The 23,016-nt window shown below is 49.8% G+C and overlaps 1 protein-coding gene across 1 annotated transcript in view; it reads right to left on the minus strand.

Moving 5' to 3' along the window:
* MAST3 (microtubule associated serine/threonine kinase 3) overlaps nucleotides 1-19,369 on the minus strand; it is a 55,607-nt gene extending 36,238 nt beyond the window's left edge. Inside the window, exons 1-3 of the mRNA XM_088671372.1 lie at nucleotides 19,214-19,369; nucleotides 18,841-19,037; nucleotides 17,540-17,617 (exon numbers count right to left, since the gene is read on the minus strand). Coding sequence (XP_088527498.1) covers nucleotides 17,540-17,617; nucleotides 18,841-19,037; nucleotides 19,214-19,369 — 431 coding nt within the window. The remainder of the gene's footprint in view (nucleotides 1-17,539; nucleotides 17,618-18,840; nucleotides 19,038-19,213) is intronic.
* Nucleotides 19,370-23,016: the final 3,647 nt, after the last annotated feature.

The following is a 23,016-nucleotide window of genomic DNA, read 5'->3' on the forward strand; positions in this document are numbered from 1 at the left end:
CACCCCAAGTCCTGCTCCTCGATCGCACTCATCGGCCAAGGAACTTAAGGGTGTGGCTTCCGCGCCTGCAAAGTGGGCCAGGCTGCACAACCGCCCTGCAAAGTGGGCCAGGCTGAGAAGAGGCAGCGGCTGGCTTCCGAGGGCCGTGGGAGGATTCAAACTCGGCTCTTTCCCGGGTCTTCAAGTGGGGTTCGAAAAAGCATCGCCGCCTCCGACCTGGAGAGCTAGCAGCCACTGAGAGCCGCCCCCCTCCTCCTCCCTCCCAACCGTGGGATTTGCCGATTAAATCGATTGCAAATTTATTCCCTTTCCGTTCCATTAACAGACCGCCCCTCAATTTCACAACAGAGGTCAGCGACAGGAATAAAAAACAGGCCTTGCGCCGCTTCGCTTATTCAAAACGAGAATGGTGTTTTCCAAAAACAAACACTTCCATATACGGTAGAAGAAAACCAATCTCAAAACCAGCTGCACCTTTAAAGAAAAATAACACCGGGAATTGTAGTTTATCCCTCGCACTGCTACAATTCCCAGCACCCTGAAACGAAAGTTCCCAGGATTTCTTTTTGGTGGAAGCCGAGTGCTTTAAAAGTATGATGTGTGTGGAGACTTAGCCACAAGAAAGGGAGGGCGGAGGAGAGTTTGGCAGTTTATATTTCTCACAGAGGGGGCGTGTGAAAGAAAGAAAGAATTAAGGGGGTCAGTATAATTGGGGGGTGTGTGTGTGTGCCTTCCTGGGGGAAGCGAGAGCTGCAGAAACGGAGGCCCAGCTGCAAAGAGAGCAGGCATAGCCACCTCTTCCGCTCGTGGCGCGGAGAGGCGCTTCGGTTGCAAAAGGACCCAGCAGCCGATTAAAAATAAAAAAGGAAGTTTCCAATCGCAGGCCTTCGGCCCTGCAAAACAGAGCCAGACAACACTTCAGAGAGTCAGGCAGAAACCTTTAGATTTATCTTATTTTAAAATAATACGATCCCGATCGGTGCCGGATTTAAGTATAAGCCAGGCATCCCCAAACTTCGGCCCTCCAGATGTTTTGGACTACAATTCCCATCTTCCCTGACCACTGGTCCTGTTAGCTAGGGATCATGGGAGTTGTAGGCCAAAACATCTGGAGGGCCGCAGTTTGGGGATGCCTGGTATAAGCTAAACAAGCTCTAGCTTAGGGCCCCACTTTCTTGGGGGCCCCAAAAAAATTTAAAGAAAAAGAAACTGGATGTACATTTCCCAAATATAAGATAAGTTCAACAATGACTTTGATAAAATACATATTTTGTGATGTGCAAACGGCTTTAGATACCTATGAGGTCCATAAATGACCATCTAGCTGAAGAAGTCTGCATGCACACGAAAGCTCATACCAATGCCAAACTTAGTTGGTCTCTAAGGTGCTACTGGAAGGATTTTTTTAATATTTTGTTTCATCTAGCCTATATTCAACACACACAAAAAGTGACCATTTGTTGTTATAAAAGGATGTCATATAGAGGAGGGAGAAAGGTTGTTTTCTGCTGCTCCAGAGAAGTGGACACGGAGCAATGGGTTCAAACTACAAGGAAGAAGATTCCACCTCAACATTAGGAAGAACTTCCTGACAGTAAGAGCTGTTCGGCAGTGGAATTTGCTACCAAGGAGTGTGGTGGGGTCTCCTTCTTTGGAGGTCTTTAAGCAGAGGCTTGACAGCCATCTGTCAGGAATGCTTTGATGGTGTTTCCTGCTTGGCAGGGGGTTGGACTGGATGGCCCTTGTGGTCTCTTCCAACTCTATGATTCTATGATTCTATGAAAGCGTGATTTTGCTGCCTCCCACCCCAAGTCCTGCTCCTCGATCGCACTCATCGGCCAAGGAACTTAAGGGTGTGGCTTCCGCGCCTGCAAAGTGGGCCAGGCTGCACAACCGCCCTGCAAAGTGGGCCAGGCTGAGAAGAGGCAGCGGCTGGCTTCCGAGGGCCGTGGGAGGATTCAAACTCGGCTCTTTCCCGGGTCTTCAAGTGGGGTTCGAAAAAGCATCGCCGCCTCCGACCTGGAGAGCTAGCAGCCACTGAGAGCCGCCCCCCTCCTCCTCCCTCCCAACCGTGGGATTTGCCGATTAAATCGATTGCAAATTTATTCCCTTTCCGTTCCATTAACAGACCGCCCCTCAATTTCACAACAGAGGTCAGCGACAGGAATAAAAAACAGGCCTTGCGCCGCTTCGCTTATTCAAAACGAGAATGGTGTTTTCCAAAAACAAACACTTCCATATACGGTAGAAGAAAACCAATCTCAAAACCAGCTGCACCTTTAAAGAAAAATAACACCGGGAATTGTAGTTTATCCCTCGCACTGCTACAATTCCCAGCACCCTGAAACGAAAGTTCCCAGGATTTCTTTTTGGTGGAAGCCGAGTGCTTTAAAAGTATGATGTGTGTGGAGACTTAGCCACAAGAAAGGGAGGGCGGAGGAGAGTTTGGCAGTTTATATTTCTCACAGAGGGGGCGTGTGAAAGAAAGAAAGAATTAAGGGGGTCAGTATAATTGGGGTGTGTGTGTGTGTGCCTTCCTGGGGGAAGCGAGAGCTGCAGAAACGGAGGCCCAGCTGCAAAGAGAGCAGGCATAGCCACCTCTTCCGCTCGTGGCGCGGAGAGGCGCTTCGGTTGCAAAAGGACCCAGCAGCCGATTAAAAATAAAAAAGGAAGTTTCCAATCGCAGGCCTTCGGCCCTGCAAAACAGAGCCAGACAACACTTCAGAGAGTCAGGCAGAAACCTTTAGATTTATCTTATTTTAAAATAATACGATCCCGATCGGTGCCGGATTTAAGTATAAGCCAGGCATCCCCAAACTTCGGCCCTCCAGATGTTTTGGACTACAATTCCCATCTTCCCTGACCACTGGTCCTGTTAGCTAGGGATCATGGGAGTTGTAGGCCAAAACATCTGGAGGGCCGCAGTTTGGGGATGCCTGGTATAAGCTAAACAAGCTCTAGCTTAGGGCCCCACTTTCTTGGGGGCCCCAAAAAAATTTAAAGAAAAAGAAACTGGATGTACATTTCCCAAATATAAGATAAGTTCAACAATGACTTTGATAAAATACATATTTTGTGATGTGCAAACGGCTTTAGATACCTATGAGGTCCATAAATGACCATCTAGCTGAAGAAGTCTGCATGCACACGAAAGCTCATACCAATGCCAAACTTAGTTGGTCTCTAAGGTGCTACTGGAAGGATTTTTTTAATATTTTGTTTCATCTAGCCTATATTCAACACACACAAAAAGTGACCATTTGTTGTTATAAAAGGATGTCATATAGAGGAGGGAGAAAGGTTGTTTTCTGCTGCTCCAGAGAAGTGGACACGGAGCAATGGGTTCAAACTACAAGGAAGAAGATTCCACCTCAACATTAGGAAGAACTTCCTGACAGTAAGAGCTGTTCGGCAGTGGAATTTGCTACCAAGGAGTGTGGTGGGGTCTCCTTCTTTGGAGGTCTTTAAGCAGAGGCTTGACAGCCATCTGTCAGGAATGCTTTGATGATGTTTCCTGCTTGGCAGGGGGTTCAACTGGATGGCCCTTGTGGTCTCTTCCAACTCTAGGATTCTAGGATTCTATGACAAAGGATAGCTGGGCACAGAAAGGGCCCCGTTACCTTCAGGAGCTAAGGGCCTCATCAAACCTCAATCCAGCCCTGATCCCGATCCGAGAAACGCTTAACCCAGGTGTAAGTCCCAACAGAACGCTGCTGGGTTTACTTTAGAGGGGAGATGGAAAAATATTAGAATCTGGGAAATGTTGGGGGCGGAGGCTGAACTCGGAGGTGGAAGCAGCAGCCCCCAAGCCCAAGGGGGACAGCAGCAAATTTTTAGGGTACAGCGAGTTTTCTATATAGCAGAGATGGGAAGAGCACAATTCAGTGTGTTGGTACTGACCTTGAAAGCCCTCAGTGGCCTTGGCCCAGTAGACCTGAAGGAGCGTTACAGGGAACCAAGCAGAGGGCCTTCTTGGTAGTGGCTCCTGCCCTGTGGAACGCCCTCCCATCAGATGTCAAGGAAATGAACAACTATCTGACTTTTAGAAGCCATCTTTTGGGCAAAAAAAAAATGAAAGGCACAAGTACAGGATGGGAGACACCTGGCTTGAGAGCAGTACATGTGAAAAGGATCTAGGAGTCTTGGTAGACCACAAACTTGACATGAGCCAGCAGTGTGATGCAGCAGCTCAAAAAGCCAATGCAATTCTGGGCTGCATCAATAGGAGTATAGCATCTAGATCTAGGGAAGTAATAGTACCACTGTATTCTGCTCTGGTCAGACCTCACCTGGAGTACTGTGTCCAGTTCTGGGCACCACAGTTCAAGAAGGATACTGACAAGCTGGAACATGTCCAGAAGAGGGCAACCAAAATGGTCAAAGGCCTGGAAACGATGCCTTATGAGGAACGGCTTAGGGAGCTGGGTATGTTTAGCCTGGAGAAGAGAAGGTTAAGGGGTGATATGATAACCATGTTCAAATATATGAAAGGATGTCATATGGAGGAGGGAGAAAGGTTGTTTTCTGCTGCTCCAGAGAAGCGGACACGGAGCAATGGATTCAAACTACAAGAAAGAAGATTCCACCTAAACATTAGGAAGAACTTCCTGACAGTAAGAGCTGTTCGGCAGTGGAATTTGCTACCAAGGAGTGTGGTGGAGTCTCCTTCTTTGGAGGTCTTTAAGCAGAGGCTTTTACAGGCATATGTCAAGATTGCTTTGATGGTGTTTCCTGCTTGGCAGGGGGTTGGACTGGATGGCCCTTGTGGTCTCTTCCAACTCTAGGATTCTATGATTCTGTTTAGGGAAGTTTTTAATGCCTGATGTTTTACCGTGTTTTTAATATTCTGTTGGAAGCCGCCCAGCCAGATGGGCGGGATATAAATTATGAATATCATCATCATCATTATTATTTCTCCGTGATGAAGGTGGGAGCATTTTAAGAGCATTAGAAACTCAGATATATAAGCTAAGCGCCAAACGGCTCCTTAGACCAGGGTCCCAGTTGCCAAAACGGAATGCTTCGTTGCCATTTGTGGGTTGGATAGCTCCAAAGTCGCTATTTTCCAATGCGGTTCCTGAAATCCATTCCGGCGGCACGGATAAAATAGAATGGATGGAATCCTACAAAGTGGGGGGTATTGTTGTGCGAAAACGGTCCAGATCCCAGGACCCCCAAGATGGCGGAGACGTCAGGTGCCATCCTGGCCACCCGGGCATCTTCACTCAGTCGCAAGGGGCTGGCGGCCAGGTGCAAAATGCGCCTGGCGCATTTCGAACACTGATCTACGTCGAAAAACTATCGTGGCTCCATGGGGCAAGTGTGACCCCTTTATTTTACCTCTCCACAAAGCGATTGTAAGGAGAGTCCTGCAGAAGCTGGATCAGGCCATCTAGTCCCAACTCCTGTCGTCACAGTGTCCGCTTAGATGCCCCAAAACGGAAGCCCCAAACCCAGGCCTGAGTGCATCATCGTTCAAAGGCATTTATAGCCTGTAGCAGTGACAACAGAGCCACTGGCTAGTATCTACCGAGCCTTGCCTGGATTTGTATAATCTCCTTTTTAGAGTCATCCAAGTTGATGCCCATCGCTAAATCTCACCGCGTAGTTGAGCGGCCCACAGTTGCGAATAGCCTCCTTTTTATCTTCCTTTCGAAATGATTCTTATTGGTTTTACGAAACAAATCACACGCTTCACACAATTAAATTTCAAAACAGAACAAGGTGCTTCCAAATTCCCTCCTCCCCTCCGCGGGTCCTTTAAATATCTTCATCAATTGCATATTATATAGCTCATCCGAATTATAGTCCTTTCCAATATATCCGAAGTCTTTGTAACGTTGCAAGAGTTATTCGAAGCCTGGCCAAGGAGTGTTTCTCAGATACAATCTATATTTGCCTCCTTTTTCTGTTGCCCTGCAGCAGCTGGATCTGGCCAAAAGGGCCTCATCCGGACCTGTCCTCACAGCATAGGAAGCCAGCTCCTAGGGGCCGAAGTCCCTTCCCCTCCCCCCCATAAAATATTTGAGGGGGCGCCACACACACATACCCAACTTGGATGGGCATTGCCACTTGAATGTGCCGCATCTTGCGATCAGTTATGTGAGGCAGGTCTTACCTGACCCCCCCCCCATATTTTATTCCAGTTCGTGCCCCTGCCTCACAGTGACCGATCCAACGCCCAAAAGTCGGAGTCAAGCGCAGTTCTGCATCTACTGCCTTGACAGTGAATGGAGAACGCATTTATTTACAAGACAATTGTGGCCAGGTGAAAACACCAACAGGCTTTTAGCCACCCTTGTAGAGGAACGAAAGCTATGGACAATTCAGACCAATGGAAAAATCTGGATATGAACTGATATATGCAGTTGTAAAACATTGTTATTAAGACCCATGGAGGAGGGAGGGGGCAGTCTTGAGATTCACAGTACAGTGGAACCTCGGTTTACGAACACCTCGGTTTACGAATTTTCGGTTTACAAACGCCGCAGACCCATCTGGAACGGATTAATTCACTTTCCATTACTTTCAATGGGAAAGTTCGCGTCAGTTTATGAACGCTTCAGTTTATGAACAGACTTCCGGAACCAATTACACCCATGCTTCGGGTTAAGTACGCTTCAGTTTAAGTACTCCGCGGACCGTCTGGAACAGATTAATCCACTTTCCATTTCTTTCAATGGGAAACAGGTAGGTAGCCGTGTTGGTCTGGGTCGAAGTAAAATAAAAAAATTCCTTCAGTAGCACCTTAAAGACCAACTAAGTTTTTATTTTGGTATGAGCTTTCGTGTGCATGCACACTTCTTCAGATACAGTGAAATACAGTGAAATAGAATTTTTTTATTTTATTTCAATGGGAAAGTTCGCTTCAGTTTATGAACGCTTCAGTTTATGAACAGACTTCCAGAACCAATTGTGTTCATAAACCGAGGTACCACTGTAATCTCATTTTATGGATTTTTAATTGATTTTGTTAAATGTTTATACATTTTAAAATCAAATTATATATACTGTATGAGAGAATGCAGCCAGCACGGCCACTGAAAACCACTGAACTGATCCATTACCTTTTTTAAAGCTGCAGATCAGAACCTAGGAGAAGCCCCCTGTGGCAGCAGGATCAGGCCCAAAGGGGCTTGCCTAGCCCAAAATCCTGTCCTCGCCAGTGGTCACCCAAAGGGAAACCAGCAAGCGGAATGCGAGAGCCAAAACAAGCCTTGCGTCTCCACCATCCTAGGGTAGACTGCCTCTGCTCAAAGAAGCTCCACTGAGGAATCCTAAGCAACACGGAGAAGAGCTTGGCTTCTGGATCAGGACCCGAGGGGGGTCCCATCCAGTCAGGCTTCCTGTCCTCAGAGTGGCCAACCAGTTCAAAGCAGCGGCCGGACCTCATTCCTGCCTCAGAGGGGCATCAACACTATCCTTGAAAGTATCCTCCTCCCCCACCACATTCCTGGAATTCTGCCCCCCACCCCCCACCCCCACATCCTTGGAGCTTGATTCAGGAACAAGCCTTGCTGCTCACCCGAGAAAAATCCCCCCCACACACACACCAATGATCTAGGGTTCATTTTAGGGAGCGGGACAGTTGTTTTATGGGGGGTGAATTTCCCCCTGAAACCTCACATTGCCTTTTTTGGCGGGTGGGAAGGAGGAAGGAGGAAGCTGGAGCCCAAAGGAGATCGGTGACCTCGGATGCTCCAGGTCCAAACCAGCCCCCCCCCGCCCCCCTCACAATCTGGCCGAGGGGATTATGTCCTAATCTGTACAAACGCACACAGATTAACGGGGGGGGGGGAGAGGCGGGAGAGAAAGGAGGAGAAACAGCCAACCTGTTATTCAGCAAGAGAGACAGAGAGATAGAAACACAAAAGAAGGAGATGGTGGACCTTCGAGTGGATAATATATGAATAAAAAAGTCACAGCCCAGAAATTAGAGTACAAGATGGTATTTCAGAGGTGGGGGGCTCCCTGCACAAAAGCCCCCCCCCCTCCCACACACACAGCAGGCGAGAGGGGAGAGGCGCCTCTGGGTATGTGATTGTTAAACCTTTTTGCAACCCTCTAACCCAGGAAGCTTGGCGCGCCTGGGAACGTCCCCAAAAAAGCACCCATGCGGGGGGGGGGCTGTTTGTGCATTGCACACCACCCCCGGGGAGGATGGGCACAAACTCTCAGCAAGCAACACCCCCCCTCCCGCCATCCCTCCGGCAAGGCGCTTCTTCCCCTCCCTCTCCAAAAAAGCAGCTCCGCTCGGTGCGTAATTGCGCCCGGAAGCGCCCCGGCGCCTTTCGTTCGCTCCTTGGCCGCGCGCCTCCGCCTTAATTACCTCTTTGAGAGCTGGCTCAGGGCGCCCAGCGGGGACCCCCAGGTGCCGGGGTCCGACATCGCCGGCCACAGACGGGTCCTTCTCCTCCTCCTCCTCCTCCCGCTGGGCGCCGTCACCGCCTTCCGAGCGCCGCCGGCCTCCTAGCCCAGGGCGCTCCGCAGCGCCCCCTCCCGAGATTTGCGCAGCAGAGAGAGACCCACACACCAACCCCCGCCCGCCCCCAAATTCCTTTCACACGTGCGCCGGGGAATCGGTTGGAAAAGGTTCAGAAATGGGCCGCCGAAACGATCCCGGGGATATGGCAACTCGGGGAAAGCGCGCAGCGTTTGGGTTTTTTCTTCTTCAGTTTAGAGAGGCAGCGAGGAAGAGGCGACATGAGAGAGGTTTGCAGAAGGATGGATGGAAGGACGTGGAGAGAAACAGGCTTTCTTCCTCCCTCTCTCCTAGCGCATCCCTGAAGGGCAAGGCTGGAAGAATCAGGACAGATCAGAGAAAGGGCTCCTTCGTGTATGCGCCGAGTTAAAGCATGCAACTCGCTGCCTGGCTTTCAAATAAGATTTCACAAACTCTTGGAGAAGGCCTGGCTGTCAATGGCTGCCAGATACGATGGCTCTGCCCTGCCCTCTATGCTTGCAGGCAGCGGTGTTTCTGAACTCCAGTTGCTGGAAGCGACAGGAGGAGAGGGGGCTTTCTGGCGGTTCCCTCCCTGCAAGAAGCAAACTTACAGGGAAGCAGGCAGAGGGCCTTCTTGGTGGTGGCACCCACCCTGTGGAATGCCCTCCCACCAGATGTCAAGGAAATAAGCAACTACAGTGGTACCTCGGTTTACGAACTTAATCCGTTCCTGAAGTCCGTTCTTAAACCGAAACCATTCTTAAACCGAGGAACGCTTTCCCTAATGAGGCCTCCCGCTGCCGGTGCCCTTCCACCGTTCGGCTTCCGTTTGTGTTGTTGTTTAGTCGTTTAGTCGTGTCCGACTCCTTATGACCCCATGGACCATAGCACGCCAGGCCCTCCTGTCTTCCACTGCCTCCCGCAGTTTGGTCAAACTCATGTTCATAGCTTCGAGAACACTGTCCAACCATCTCGTCCTCTGTTGTCCCCTTCTCCTAGTGCCCTCCATCTTTTACAACATCAGGGTCTTTCCCAGGGAGTCTTCTCTTCTCATGAGGTGGCCAAAAGTATTGGAGCTTCAGCTTCAGGATCCGTCCTTCCAGTGAGCACTCAGGGCTGATTTCCTTCAGAATGGATAGGTTTGATCTTCTTGCAGTCCATGGGACTCTCCAGCACCATAATTCAAAAGCATCAATTCTTTGGCGATCAGCCTTCTTTATGGTCCGGCTCTCACTTCCATACATCATTACTGGGAAAACCATAGCATTAACTATACGGACCTTTGTCGGCAAGGTGGTGTCTGCTTTTTAAGATGCTGTCTAGGTTTGTCATTGCTTTTCTCCCAAGAAGCAGGCGTCTTTTAATTCCGTGACTGCTGTCACCATCTGCAGTGATCAAGGAGCCCAAGAAAGTAAAATCTCTCACTGCCTCCATTTCTTCCCCTTCTATTTGCCAGGAGGTGATGGGACCAGTGGCCATGATCTTGGTTTTTTTTAATGTTGAGCTTCAGACCATATTTTGCGCTCTCCTCTTTCACCCTCATTAAAAGGTTCTTTAATTCCTCCTCGCTTTCTGCCATCAAGGTTGTGTCATCTGCATATCTGAGGTTGTTGATATTTCTTCCGGCAATCTTAATTCCGGTTTGGGATTCATCTAGTCCAGCCTTTCGCATGATGAATTCTGCATATAAGTTAAATAAGCAGGGAGACAATATACAACCTTGTCATACTCCTTTCCCAATTTTGAACCAATCAGTTGTTCCATATCCAGTTCTAACTGTAGCTTCTTGTCCCACATAGAGATTTCTCAGGAGACAGATGAGGTGATCAGGCACTCCCATTTCTTTAAGAACTTGCTATAGTTTGCTGTGGTCGACACAGTCAAAGGCTTTTGCATAGTCAATGAAGCAGAAGTAGACGTTTGTCTGGAACTCTCTAGCTTTCTCCATAATCCAGCGCATGTTTGCTATTTGGTCTCTGGTTCCTCTGCCCCTTCGAAATCCAGCTTGCACTTCTGGGAGTTCTCGGTCCACATACTGCCTAAGCCTGCCTTGTAGAATTTTAAGCATAACCTTGCTAGCGTGTGAAATGAGCGCAGTTGTGCGGTAGTTGGAGCATTCTTTGGCACTGCCCTCGTTCGTAGACCGAGGTAAAGTTCTCAAACCAAGACATTATTTCCAGTTTTGCAGAGTTTGTAAACCGAATACAGTGCTACCTTGGGTTAAGAACTTACAGTAATTCGTTCTGGGGGTCCTTTCTTAACCTGAAGCATCACTTTAGCTAATGGGGCCTTGCGCGATTTCTCTTCTCGTTCCGAGGTAAAGTTCTTAACCGGAGGTACTACTTCTAGGTTAGCGGAGTCTGTAACCTGAAGCTGTAGTTCGTAAACAGGGCTGTTCTTAAACCGAGGTACCGCTCTATCTGGCTTTTAGGAGACATTTGAAGGCAACCCTGTGCAGGGAAGCTTTTAATGTTTGATGTCTTGCTGTGTTTTAATTTGTTGGAAGCTGCCCAGAGTGGCTGGGGAAACCCAGTCAGATCGGAAGGTCGGCGGTTCAATTCCCTGCGACAGGGTGAGCTCCCATTGCTCTGTCCCAGCTCCTGCCAACCTAGCAGTTCCAAAGCATGCCGGTGCAAGTAGATAAATAGGTACTGCTGCGGCGAGAAGGTAAACGGCATTTCTGTGCGCTCTGGCAGTCGTCACAGTTGTCCGTGCGCCAGTAGTGGTTTACTTCTGCTGGCCACATGACCTGGAAAACTGTCTGTGGACAAACACCGGCTCCCTCGGCCTGAAAGCGAGATGAGCGCCCAGAGTCGCCTTGGACTAGACTTAACTGTCCAGGGGTTCTTTACCTTTACCTTTTATATAATAGTAATAATAATAATAATAATAATAATAATAATATCAATTGCGATCTGAGAGAAGCTGGCCTTCCTTCTCTCTGCCTGGAATCCCCTGCTAGTCAATTTCCTGTGTTAAAACTAATAAAAACATTCAAGTAACTGCAATATAAATACTGTAAGTGGGGATTTTTAATATATACTTTTTATTACTCTTGCAAGGAAATGGGAGGTGGAAAAACCACCATTCATGAGCCGCTAACCCAGAGCTTTCCAAACACAGTGTGTTGGCTGCAGTGCGCGGGTGCGTTCCCATACATTTCATTATTACGATTTATATATGTGTCCGTATCTCTTATAAGGGGGTTAGTTTAACCTCTGGTTTGCTATAGCAAAACGGAATTACTGTGTCACAAAATGATGCGTGTCTAAAACAGTGTGTCGGCGACATGAAAAGTTTGGAAAGCTCTGCAGGGCTAAGACTCTAGAGCCCAAGATGCCAGCATCATTGCGAGAGGAAAACCCATTTGAAACCAAAGCCAGGTAAAATCACTACAGAGCCCATGGTGCAGTTTTCACAGCGATGGGAGAGCTGTGGCCTTAAAAAGCAAAGCGGGTAACTACAGAACCCATGAGCCAGTGCTACTGTGATGAGAAAAATGCGGGAGAGAGAGAGAGAGAGAGAAGGAAGGAAGGAAGGAAAGAGAGAAAGAGAGAAAGAAGGAAGAAAGAGAGAAAGAGAAAGAGAGAAAGAGAGAAAGAGAGAAAGAGAGAAAGAGAGAAAGAAAGAAAGAAAGAAAGAAAGAAAGAAAGAAAGAAAGAAAGAGGGAAGAGAGAGGGAAGGAAGGAAGAGAGGGAGGGAGGGAAAAGAAGGAAGGAAGGAAGGAAGGAAGGAAGGAAGGAAGGAAAAGAGAGAGAGAGAGAGAGAGAAAGAGAGAGAGAAGGAAGGAAAGAGAGAAAGAGAGAAAGAGAGAAAGAAGGAAGAAAGAAAGAGAGAAAGAGAGAGAGAGAGAGAGAGAGAGAGAAAGAAAGAAAGAAAGAAAGAAAGAGGGAAGAGAGAGAGGGAAGGAAGGAAGAGGGAGGGAGGGAGGGAGGGAGGGAGGGAAAAGAGAAGGAAGGAAGGAAGGAAGGAAGAGAGAGAGAGAGAGAGAGAGAGAGAGAGAGAGAGAGAGAGAGAGAGAGAGAGAGAGAGTGTTGCAGAAAAAAAGACTCCTGTGAGTTTGAACCCAGGTCTCTCTCACACACATCCATGCAACAATGCTGGCTCTCTCCCCCTGTCTTCTCTCTTTCTCTCTCTCTCTCTCTGCACATGACAACTGCGGAGGGAAGCAGGCCGCCAGGCAGGCAGGGTGGCGGAGGGCCAAGGCGATTGCCGACTGTGCCGCCAAGCCAGCAGCGGTTGAAGGCTGCATCTCCATGGCAACGGTTGTCCAGCTGACCGGGGGGGGGGGGGATGGCAGAGAGCCGGGCTGTGCATGCGAGCGCATATATCTCCCTCCTCCCTCGTGCGCAGGAAGTCCTGTGGCTCATAAAGGTTGCAGATGTGAAACTCTCTTTAAAAAACCGCCATCGCTGTTTGTTCAAAGACGCAACAGCCGCTGTGAAGTTGGGACTTGGGATACATTCGCAGGCTCGGAAGGGGCCCTGAGGGTCATCTAGTCTGACCCCCCTGCAATGCAGGAATCTCAGCTAAAGCATTCAGGACGGATGGCCATCCAAGCTCTGCTTAAAAACCTCCAAGCAAGGAGAGGCTACCACCTTTCAGACAAACAGCTCTTGCTGTCAGAAAGTTCTTTCCTGGTGTCGAGTTGGTGCAAAAACTAGGGGGATGTGTGTCTGTCTCTCTCCTCCTTTGTCCCAAGCTCAAGCTTCCATCCCTCATGAGGGCCAGAGAAGAGGAAAAAATGAGGGCCAGGGAAGAGGAAAAAGCACTCCCGCAATTCGGCTGACTGTGAGGGTTAGGCAGGGGAAAGGATCGATTCCTGAAATTGTTTCATAACCAAAGAGCGGCATTGACTGAGTTCTGGGAGGGAGGGGGAAAAGGATGCCTCTGGCCGGCTGGCCGCTTTGCTTTTGCAAAGGCAGAGCGAGTTCTGGAGCTGGGTGCGAATTCAGGCCACCCGGTGAGCAGAGGGGAAAGTATCGCAGCACAAAATGTCTCTGAATAATGCCAGTTGTTGAGAACCGGCCGTTTCTGCCCCTGCCGGAGAAGGAAGGGAGACACAGAAGGAGGGAGACTTTGAGACCCTAAATCTCCGCTGCCTTGCGGGATTTCTGGGGGGGGGGGAGGAGGAGGAGAAAAGGCTCAGGAGGAAAGCCTGCACAAATCTGGAGCGGAGTCCCTAAGGCTGTTGGGTGGTTTTTTGCACAACTCCTTCCGGCAACTCCTGCCGCCAAAAGTCTTGCTCTTCATTACTTGGGAGTTGTGGGAAGGAGGACACACACACACACACCACCGCCAAACACCCCCCCCTGCTCCTCTGGCCACAGGGGCGGGTTCAAGTCCTCCTCTCTGGGTGTCAAAAATGGCCATCCCTCAGGGATCCCCCACAGTGGGGGATTCACGGGGGCCCCAGCCGGACTCCAAGGGACCAGGCCAGGGCACAGGCAGGCAGGATGAGACCTCAGGGCAGGCCAGGAAAGGCCCCACCCCCCCTGCCACAACAGCAGCGAGAATATTAATAGCAAAATACTGGAAGAAACAAGAATGACCAACCATTGAAGAATGGCAAAAGAAGATGATGGACTATACCAGGGGTCCCCAGTCTACAAACTACGGCCCGGGGTCCGGATGCGGCCCAATCGCCTTCTAAATCCGGCCCGCGGGAATCAACATGTTTTTTCATGAGTAGAATGTGGGTTTTTTTTATTTAAAATGCATCTCTGGGTTATTTGTGGGACATAGGAATTCATTCACTATTTCCCCCCCCCCAAAAAATATAGTCCGCCCCCCCCCCCAAGGTCTGAGGGACAGTGGACCGGCCCCCTGCTGAAAAAGTTGGCTGACCCCTGGACTATATGGAACTTGCTGAACTGACTGGGAGAATCCGGGACCAGAAGGAAGAGACGGCGGAAGAAGAGTGGAAGAAGTTTAAAGTTTATTTAGAAAAATATTGCAGGATTTAAATTTTAGGATATCTTTGGAAGAGGAATTTTAGGCTGTAGGGTTAGAAGTAGATGTCAGTAAAGAATGTAAGATGAATATATGATAATGTGAAGAAATTATATTAATGATTAAGTAGCAAAAAATGTTCAAGATTATGACGTATGAAACCGCTAAAGATGAGTTAAAATGAAAATCAGATGGGGGGACTTGGGGAAGTCCACATAACAATGTTTAGAGAAATAGATGGTAAGATAAGAGGATATTTGTATTGTTTTTGTTTTGTTTGTTATATATTTTTTATGTTGTAGCGCAGGGGTGGCCAACTCCCAAGAGACTGTGATCTACTCACAGAGGTAAAAACTGGGGGTGATCTACCCCCTTTTGGGGGGTTCAGGTCAAAGCTGTTGAGTTTTTTTAAGGAAGGGAAGCCCTGTTTTTTGGGGTTTAGGTCAAACTTGTTGAGCTTCTTTTAGGAGGGAGGGAGGCCCATTTTTGTTTAGGACTTCAGGTCATTTTTAGGGAGGAGGAAAATTTTGGGTGAGCTTTTTTTTGGGGGGGGTGTGCCAGTGATCCAGCAGTGATCTACCACAGACATCCAGTGATCTACCGGTAGATCACGATCTACCTGTTGGACGTGCCTGTATGTAGTGTATATTTTTGTTGTTGATGTAAATGTTGTTATAAAATGAATTTTAAAAGTTGGGGGGGGGGGTGTGAAAGGCCCCATGCCCTTTTCCCATGATGAATTTTCAGGTGGGAACATTGATCCCTGGGGATGAGGGGGCGGCTGAGTTTACATGGAAAAAGATGTTTAAGTACTGTACACCTTTCCTAAAAAGCCAGAAGCATTTTTGCTAGGTTTGATGGGAGAGGAAATTGCAAAGGTAGATCAGAGACTATTTATGTATGCAACGACTGACCGCGGCGAGGACTTTACTAGCTCAAAAGTGGACATTGCAGGAGATACCGACGATTGAGGAGCGGCAAGCGAAGATGATGGACTATGCAGAACTAGCAAAGCTAACCTGCGGGATGCGAAATCTACAAGAAAGAAGATTCCACCTAAACATTAGGAAGAACTTCCTGACAGTAAGAGCTGTTCGGCAGTGGAATTTGCTACCAAGGAGTGTGGTGGAGTCTCCTTCTTTGGAGGTCTTTAAGCAGAGGCTTGACAGGCATATGTCAAGAATGCTTTGATGGTGTTTCCTGCTTGGCAGGGGGTTGGACTGGATGGCCCTTGTGGTCTCTTCCAACTCTACGATTCTATGATTCTATGAAATCAGGGCGAGACAAAATTCCAGAGAGATTGGAGTAAATTCATTGATTATATTGATAATACAGTAACTGTAGAAGTTTGAAGACACTTGCGGGGTTGAAATAAATCCTACGATGTGAACTTATATTATAAAAAGGAACTATGAAACTCAGATTGAGATACAAAGCCGAATGGCGGGAGGGAGGGAAGCTCGGCAGAGCGAACGGGATTGAGAAGGGTGAATATATGTCTGAATGTAATTTGTTTTGTTTATTTGGAAAAGTTGAATAAAAATTATCATTTTTTTTTAAAAAAAGAGTTTACATGGGGGCAGCCACCCCCAAATTCGCCTCCGCATCCCAGGAAGAGGGCTAGACATCGAATGGAAGCTTTCTTGCCAGGCAGAGCATGTCCCAAAGAATGCCAGCCCAAATCTCCTGGTGAAGAGCCGTTAAGGAAATATTAATATTAGTATTACCGTAATAAATTAAAAAATGGTGGTTGTAAGTTTGGGGGCTTGGGGAGGAGGGGGTTACTAGATCCAAGAGGGCTCCAATAACTGGTCCAGTTCACACTCAAGGGGTCCAAGTCGGCTTTTGTTAGGGAAATTCTAGATGGATTTGTTTCCATGGAAACTAATTTGCCAACTAATTGTCCTTTAAGTTCTGTAAAAGGGGCAGAAGCCGACCTCTTCCCCAGCCCCATTTAAAGATGGGGTGGCCTTGGTTGGGGGGGGGAGGGCTGAATAGGCCGCAATTTGGGTCACAAACTAACAGCGTAGAAGACCCATGTTTTCCTATTTGGGAGGAATCCCCAATGGGGCGATCTCTCTCTGCGCCCGAGCTAAGGAACCAAGTTCCTAGCCCTCATGAGTCTGAACTGCACAGAAGCTGAGCCAGGCCACAGAGCGGAGTACTTTTTCCTACACTGGCTGGCAGCGGCTCAGTCTCTAGGATTCAGGTGGGGGCCAAGCAAGGACTGAACCCGAGGCCTTCTACATGCCAAGCAACTGCCCTCCCCACTGAGCCATGGAGATTCTAAAGCACGCAAATATTGAAATGAAAACAACAAGCAAATACATTTTTCCTTTGGCCCGCCCAGGGCTGCCAGCTGTTACAGCGCCTCTCTTCCCCGTCTGCTGCGCCCATCAAAACACAAGCACTTCTGTTCCCTCTCTCAGACAGGGAGAAAATGCCAGGTGCCCCTGTTATTCATTAATCTGCCCTGCGAGGCCACCAGAGGAGGAGGTGGCCTTGGCCAAGGAGTCGGAGAGGGATGGAGAGATTGCCTGCCCCACGGCGACCGGCCTTCAGAACCTTTGGACCGCCGGGTGCTGCGGAGCTACAACTCCCACTGGCCATGGCAAGAAGGCCCAGCGACATTGGCTTACGAGAACATCGCAAGAGCCTGCTGGATCGGGCCCAAAGGGGGGTGCCCCCATCTTAGCCCAGCCTCCCCATCCTTCCAGAGGCTAAGCAGGCACCCCAAAGATCAGCCCCTGGGGGGTGAAGAAACTGCCTTTTGCTTGCCACCAGGTAGACTGGCCCTGTCCATGGAGGCTCTGTTTTAGGAGTCAGAAGCTCCGCAGAAAAGGGCGCATTCCGCCTGCCCTCTCTCCACACAACCCTGCGAGGTAGGCGGCCAGGCTGCGTTTGTGGTATGAGAGAGGGCGCAGGGAATTGGACTATGGTTCTAACCACTACACCACGCTGCCGGGTTTTTTTTTGTTTATGTTAAGAGCGACGGAGCAATCGGGCAAGCGCTTCCTCGGCACCCGCCTCGCAACACTGGTGCGGGTGGTGGCGCACCCCATAATAGCATGGCAGCTTTCTTTCCTTCCCCCTCCCACTGCAAGAAAAAGACACATCTCCCCACTCCCAGTTCAGGTCTCTTACCTCCAGGGGTGCAACGCCAGGGGGCTCAGGGGGCTCAGGGGGCTCAGGAGGGTCGGACTCTGGCTCCCGGGGGAGAGACTGCAGAAGGGAGAGAGCCAAGGAGAACGAGGCAGGGGTGTGAAGAAGGGTCAGAGGCACAATCCCGCCCCACCAGGAGATGAGTTGGGGGGCAATGACAGGGACCCAGTCCATTGCCAACCCCCCCCCCATCTAGAGAAGACAGCTCCTTACACGGCGACATCCCATCACAGAACTACGATTCCCAAAGCAGGGAACGCAGGGAACTCTAGCGCTGGCTTGGCACCATGCCGTTGAAGCACTAAGCGACCACTGGTTGGGGGCAATGGGGTATTAGGTGGAGAGGGAAAGTTCCTCGCAGGTGACAAGGTCTTGGAAAGCCGCCCAGTTTGTAAGATGTGGGCAGATGGGGGGAGCACTCTGCCCATGCCCAGAGGGCCTCTTAATATCACAAGCCTGGGGGCTGGGGAACTGTTACATTTACACCCTGCTTTTCCTCCAAAGAGTTCAAAAGTGGCGAGCCTGGTTCTTCTCCCACAACAACCCTGCGAGGTAGGCCAGGCTCAGAGAGGCAGCGACTGGCTCAGTCTAAGGCGACCCTCCCTGTGACAGGCGGAGGTTCAACAGGTGGCGCTGCCCTCGCCCTCCAAGCCACGCATCTGCTGCGTGCGTGTCTTTTAATCGGAATAAAATTGCATCAGGGCAAAGCGGAGACGCGAGGCTCCTCCCAGGTAGCGTGGTGGCGCCGCCCGGGCAACCCTCTCTCGCAAGTCGGGGGGGGGGGGCGGGGCGGACGGGGACCCGCTTGGCAGGTTTGCGGAGGGCGCCACAGACCCGGGGTGGGCTAGATGAGCTCTGTGGGACCCTTCCCTCTCCGGGCCCGGAGGCGGAGGCGCGCTTTGGGCTGGGAGGAGAAGCCACGGAGAGAGAGAGCCCTTTTTATCTCTGCGCCCTCCCTCTCTTTGGGGAATCACCGCCGCCCCCTCCCTCCGCAACCGGTTCCCTGGCAACCGAGCCGTGCGTCATTGGAGACCCCGGGATGGAAGGAGGGGAGAGGGGGAGGGAGGAGAGGGATCCCCGAAGGGAGAAAGAGGGGCCGCGAGAGGAAAAGGCACCCCCCCCCCAGCCCTGTCCAGCTTTTGGTGCCAAGCAAGCGCTCCGCCGTGCGCGCCTCTCCAAGCGCCCCCGGGTCGCCGCCTGCCGGCGCTGGAACCTCTCCCCCCCCCGGTTGCCCCACCCTCTCCCCAAGCGAGTGCGCTCCCTCCCGGAGCCCCCAGACTCACTCCACCAAGGTCAGCGAAGGGATCTTCAGCTTGGCACGGCGCGCCTGCATGGCGACGGCGGCGGTGGCAACGCGCTGCCCCCCGACGGCGCGTCCGCCGCGCTCTGCCCGCCTGCCTGCTTGGCGCGGCTTCCCCCGGCGCTCGCTCGCTCGCTCGCTCGCTCGCTCGCCCGGCCCTCCTCCTCCTCCCCCCCCCACCTCGGAGGCAGGGAGGGAGAGAGGGAGAAGAGGGACAGGGAGGAACAGAAAAGCCCTGGGGTGGGGTGGGGGTAGTTGGAGCGCGCCGCCGTCCCCTAGGGATTAAAAAAGCGCAAGCGACAAGGCGCCCGTCCGCAAGGTTTCTGGAGAGAGGCGCGCGTCCCTGGGGACCTGACCTCTCCAATGGAAAAGGCGCTGGGCGCCGCCGCTCTCAAAAAGGGCGGGGGCATGGCATAGGTGCCAACGCCCTGGGTCGCTGGGTGCCCAAGCATCCACAAAATTCCCCACGAACGGGCCGGGCACCCACAAATTTCAGTGCCAGGGCCGTGCATGGTCGCGGCGGGGCCACGTGCGGAGACAAGAGACTTCGTCCAGAACCTTCGCACTGTACAGAGGTTCGTCTAGCTCTGTAGTGCGCACACAGGTTGGCAGCAGCAGAGGCACTCCTGGGTTCCCACCCAGCGCTCCAACCCTGAGCTATACAGTATCTAGGGCGGGGAATGCACAAGCGAGAAAACCACCAGAACCTCTCTCAAAAGCAATTCCAACACGGAAACAGGCTGGGATAAGCTATAGCCTAAAACGGCTCCGCCGAAGGGAGCTAAACTCTGGAACTGCCTGCCACATGAGACGGCAAAGGGGCACCGACTCAACTGGCTTCAAAGGAGGATCGGCAGACCGATTCGCAGGCTGTCACCTCCATGCCTCTCGAGTACCCATTGGCTGGGAACAGCAAGTGGGACGGAGGTTCAAATCCTGCTTTGAAGGCTTCCCTTTGGGAGCATCCCAGTTGGCTACTGGGAGGAAAGGAAGCGGGACGAAATGGGCCCGATCCAAAGGCTCTTTGGACCTTCTCGAGGGTCCCCTAAACTTTTCTCTGTGGGCCACACTTTCGGAACAGAAATTTGCTTGCGCAGATTTTTTTAATTATTGCATAGGAAAACAAAATGAAAACAACAGCCAGCAAAGCTTGGTTTGGAACACAGAACACAGCTGCTTTATACAGTCATACCTCGGTTTAAGCACGCTTCGGTTTGAGTATTTTCAGTTTAAGTACTCCACAGACCGCCTGGAACGGATTAATCCACTTTCCATTACTTTCAATGGAAAAGTTTGCTTCAGGTTAAGTACGCTTCAGGTTAAGTACAGACTTCTGGAACCAATTGTGTTTGTAAACTGAGGTACCACTGTAATATGATTGTGGGGGGTCCGTTAAATATATAAAAATCATAGAACGAGCGCCATTTAGTCCAGCCCCCTGCAATGCTATTGAAAAGAGGCCTAGATACTGTTTCTGGTTGTATATCCCATTGATTGATTGATTGATTGATTGATCAATTGATTGTAGGGCTGGGCAGTATCTGGTTTTCAGCTTTGCGATGTATCACCAGCTAAACTGCGATATAGCAATGTATCACGATGTCTGGATAAGGATGGAGTAGGTTTTCAACATCACACTATATCGCCAGCTAAATATCGCGATGTCTGATATAAGGATGGAGCTATTGGGGAGGAATTGGCCAGCTTCACAGTTCCCCCCACATCACGATTTCCCCCCAGAAAACACAGACACACATATCATGATTTGCAATATATTACCAGGTCAAAAAATCATGAAACCGATACCACGATATGGACTTCAAACCATATCGTGGGGTATAATAAATTATTATTATTATTATTATTATTATTATTATTATTATTATTATTGGAATACTCTGGCACCAGGAAACCCATAAACCCCTAAAGTGAGCCTGGATGACCAGCTTGTGGGGCCCCCAGAGGCATCTATCTGGGTGCCCGCTGTTGGAGACAGAAGCCCGAGCGCCACAATCCAGAACCCCGAAACACGGGGCAGAGCCCCCTACTCACGTTTTCCCACGGCGAGGCAGGCTCAGCTCCTTCTGCAGAAAAGGAAAGGGAAAAGAGAGAGTCAGGATGAGGCTGCCGGGACTTCCCAGCTGCCCCTTTGGCCTCGCTCAGTGGTTAGAGCATTCGCTCGGCATGCAGCAAGTTCATCTTTGAAATCGTTGCTGCCAGTCAGTGCAGGCATCACTGGCCTGGAGGCAGCTCTTGTTTGAATTAGCCTTTTGTTCGAAGCCTGAGGACTGGAACCTTGAGTTTCTTTCTCTTTCTCCAAATCGGTTTTCCAAATTTTACCAAATCAGCCACAGATTCAGACAGATTTAATAAAATCCCCCCCCCAAAAAACTGGTTCCCCGCACTCTGCTCTCATTGCGTCTAAGTTTTTTTTCAATATTGGTTGTACAAATAAACACAAATTAGTATCTAAAGAAGTTAGGGGTGGCTAACACCCCAGAGGACAGGATCACACTTCAGAATGACCTTAACAGATTAGACAACTGGGCCAAAGCAAACAAGATGAATTTTAACAAGGAGAAATGTAAAGTACTACACTTGGGCAAAAAAAATGAAAGGCACAAATACAGGATGGGAGACACCTGGCTTGAGAGCAGTACATGTGAAAAGGATCTAGGAGTTTTGGTTGACCACAAACTTGACATGAGTCAGCAGTGTGATGCAGCAGCTAAAAAAGCCAATGCAATTCTGGGCTGCATCAATAGGAGTATAGCATCTAGATCAAGGGAAGTAATAGTACCACTGTATTCTGCTCTGGTCAGACCTCACCTGGAGTATTGTGTCCAGTTCTGGGCACCACAGTTCAAGAAGGATACTGATAAGCTGGAACGTGTCCAGAAGAGGGCAACCAAAATGGTCAAAGGCCTGGAAACGATGCCTTATGAGGAACGGCTTAGGGAGCTGGGTATGTTTAGCCTGGAGAAGAGAAGGTTAAGGGGTGATATGATAACCATGTTCAAATATATAAAAGGATGTCATATAGAGGAGGGAGAAAGGTTGTTTTCTGCTGCTCCAGAGAAGCGGACACGGAGCAATGGATTCAAGCTACAAGAAAGAAGATTCCACCTAAATATTAGGAAGAACTTCCTGACAGTAAGAGCTGTTCGACAGTGGAATTTGCTGCCAAGAAGTGTGGTGGAATCTCCTTCTTTGGAGGTCTTTAAGCAGAGGCTTGACAGCCATATGTCAAGAATGCTTTGATGGTGTTTCCTGCTTGGCAGGGGGTTGGACTGGATGGCCCTTGTGGTCTCTTCCAACTCTATGATTCTAAATACAGTACAAGAGGGCGACAAGAGAAGGAGCAAAACTTTCCCCACGCCATGCATGATTTTAGAAACATACAGACTACCATTTGCCTTTTCTCTAAATAATTAGATAGACACCTATAACAAGGGAGTGCCTGGCGTGCTCTGGTCCATGGGGTCACGAAGAGGCAGACACGACTAAATAGTACCACTGTATTCTGCTCTGGTCAGACCTCACTTGGAGTACTGTGTCCAGTTCTGGGCACCACAGTTCAAGAAGCATACTGACAAGCTGGAACGTGTCCAGAAGAGGGCAACCAAAATGGTCAAAGGCCTGGAAACGATGCCTTATGAGGAACGGCTTAGGGAGCTGGGTATGTTTAGCCTGGAGAAGAGAAGGTTAAGGGGTGATATGATAGCCATGTTCAAATATATGAAAGGATGTCATATGGAGGAGGGAGAAAGATTGGTTTCTGCTGCTCCAGAGAAGCGGACACGGAGCAACGGATTCAAACTACAAGAAAGAAAATTCCACCTAAACATTAGGAAGAACTTCCTGACAGTAAGAGCTGTTCGGCAGTGGAATTTGCTGCCAAGGAGTGTGGTGGAGTCTCCTTCTTTGGAGGTCTTTAAGCAGAGGCTTGACAGCCATCTGTCAGGAATGCTTTGATGGTGTTTCCTGCTTGGCAGGGGGTTGGACTGGATGGCCCTTGTGGTATCTTCCAACTCTAGGATTCTATGATTCTATGATTCTATGATTCTATGATTCTATGATTCTATGATTCTATGAAGTTTGCATGCACACGAAAGCTTATACGCAGAACAAACTACGTTGGTTTCTAAGGTGCTAAGGT

Source organism: Zootoca vivipara, chromosome 6, assembly GCF_965207765.1.
Source record: "Zootoca vivipara chromosome 6, rZooViv2.hap1.1, whole genome shotgun sequence".
Classification (NCBI taxonomy): Eukaryota; Metazoa; Chordata; class Lepidosauria; order Squamata; family Lacertidae; genus Zootoca; species Zootoca vivipara.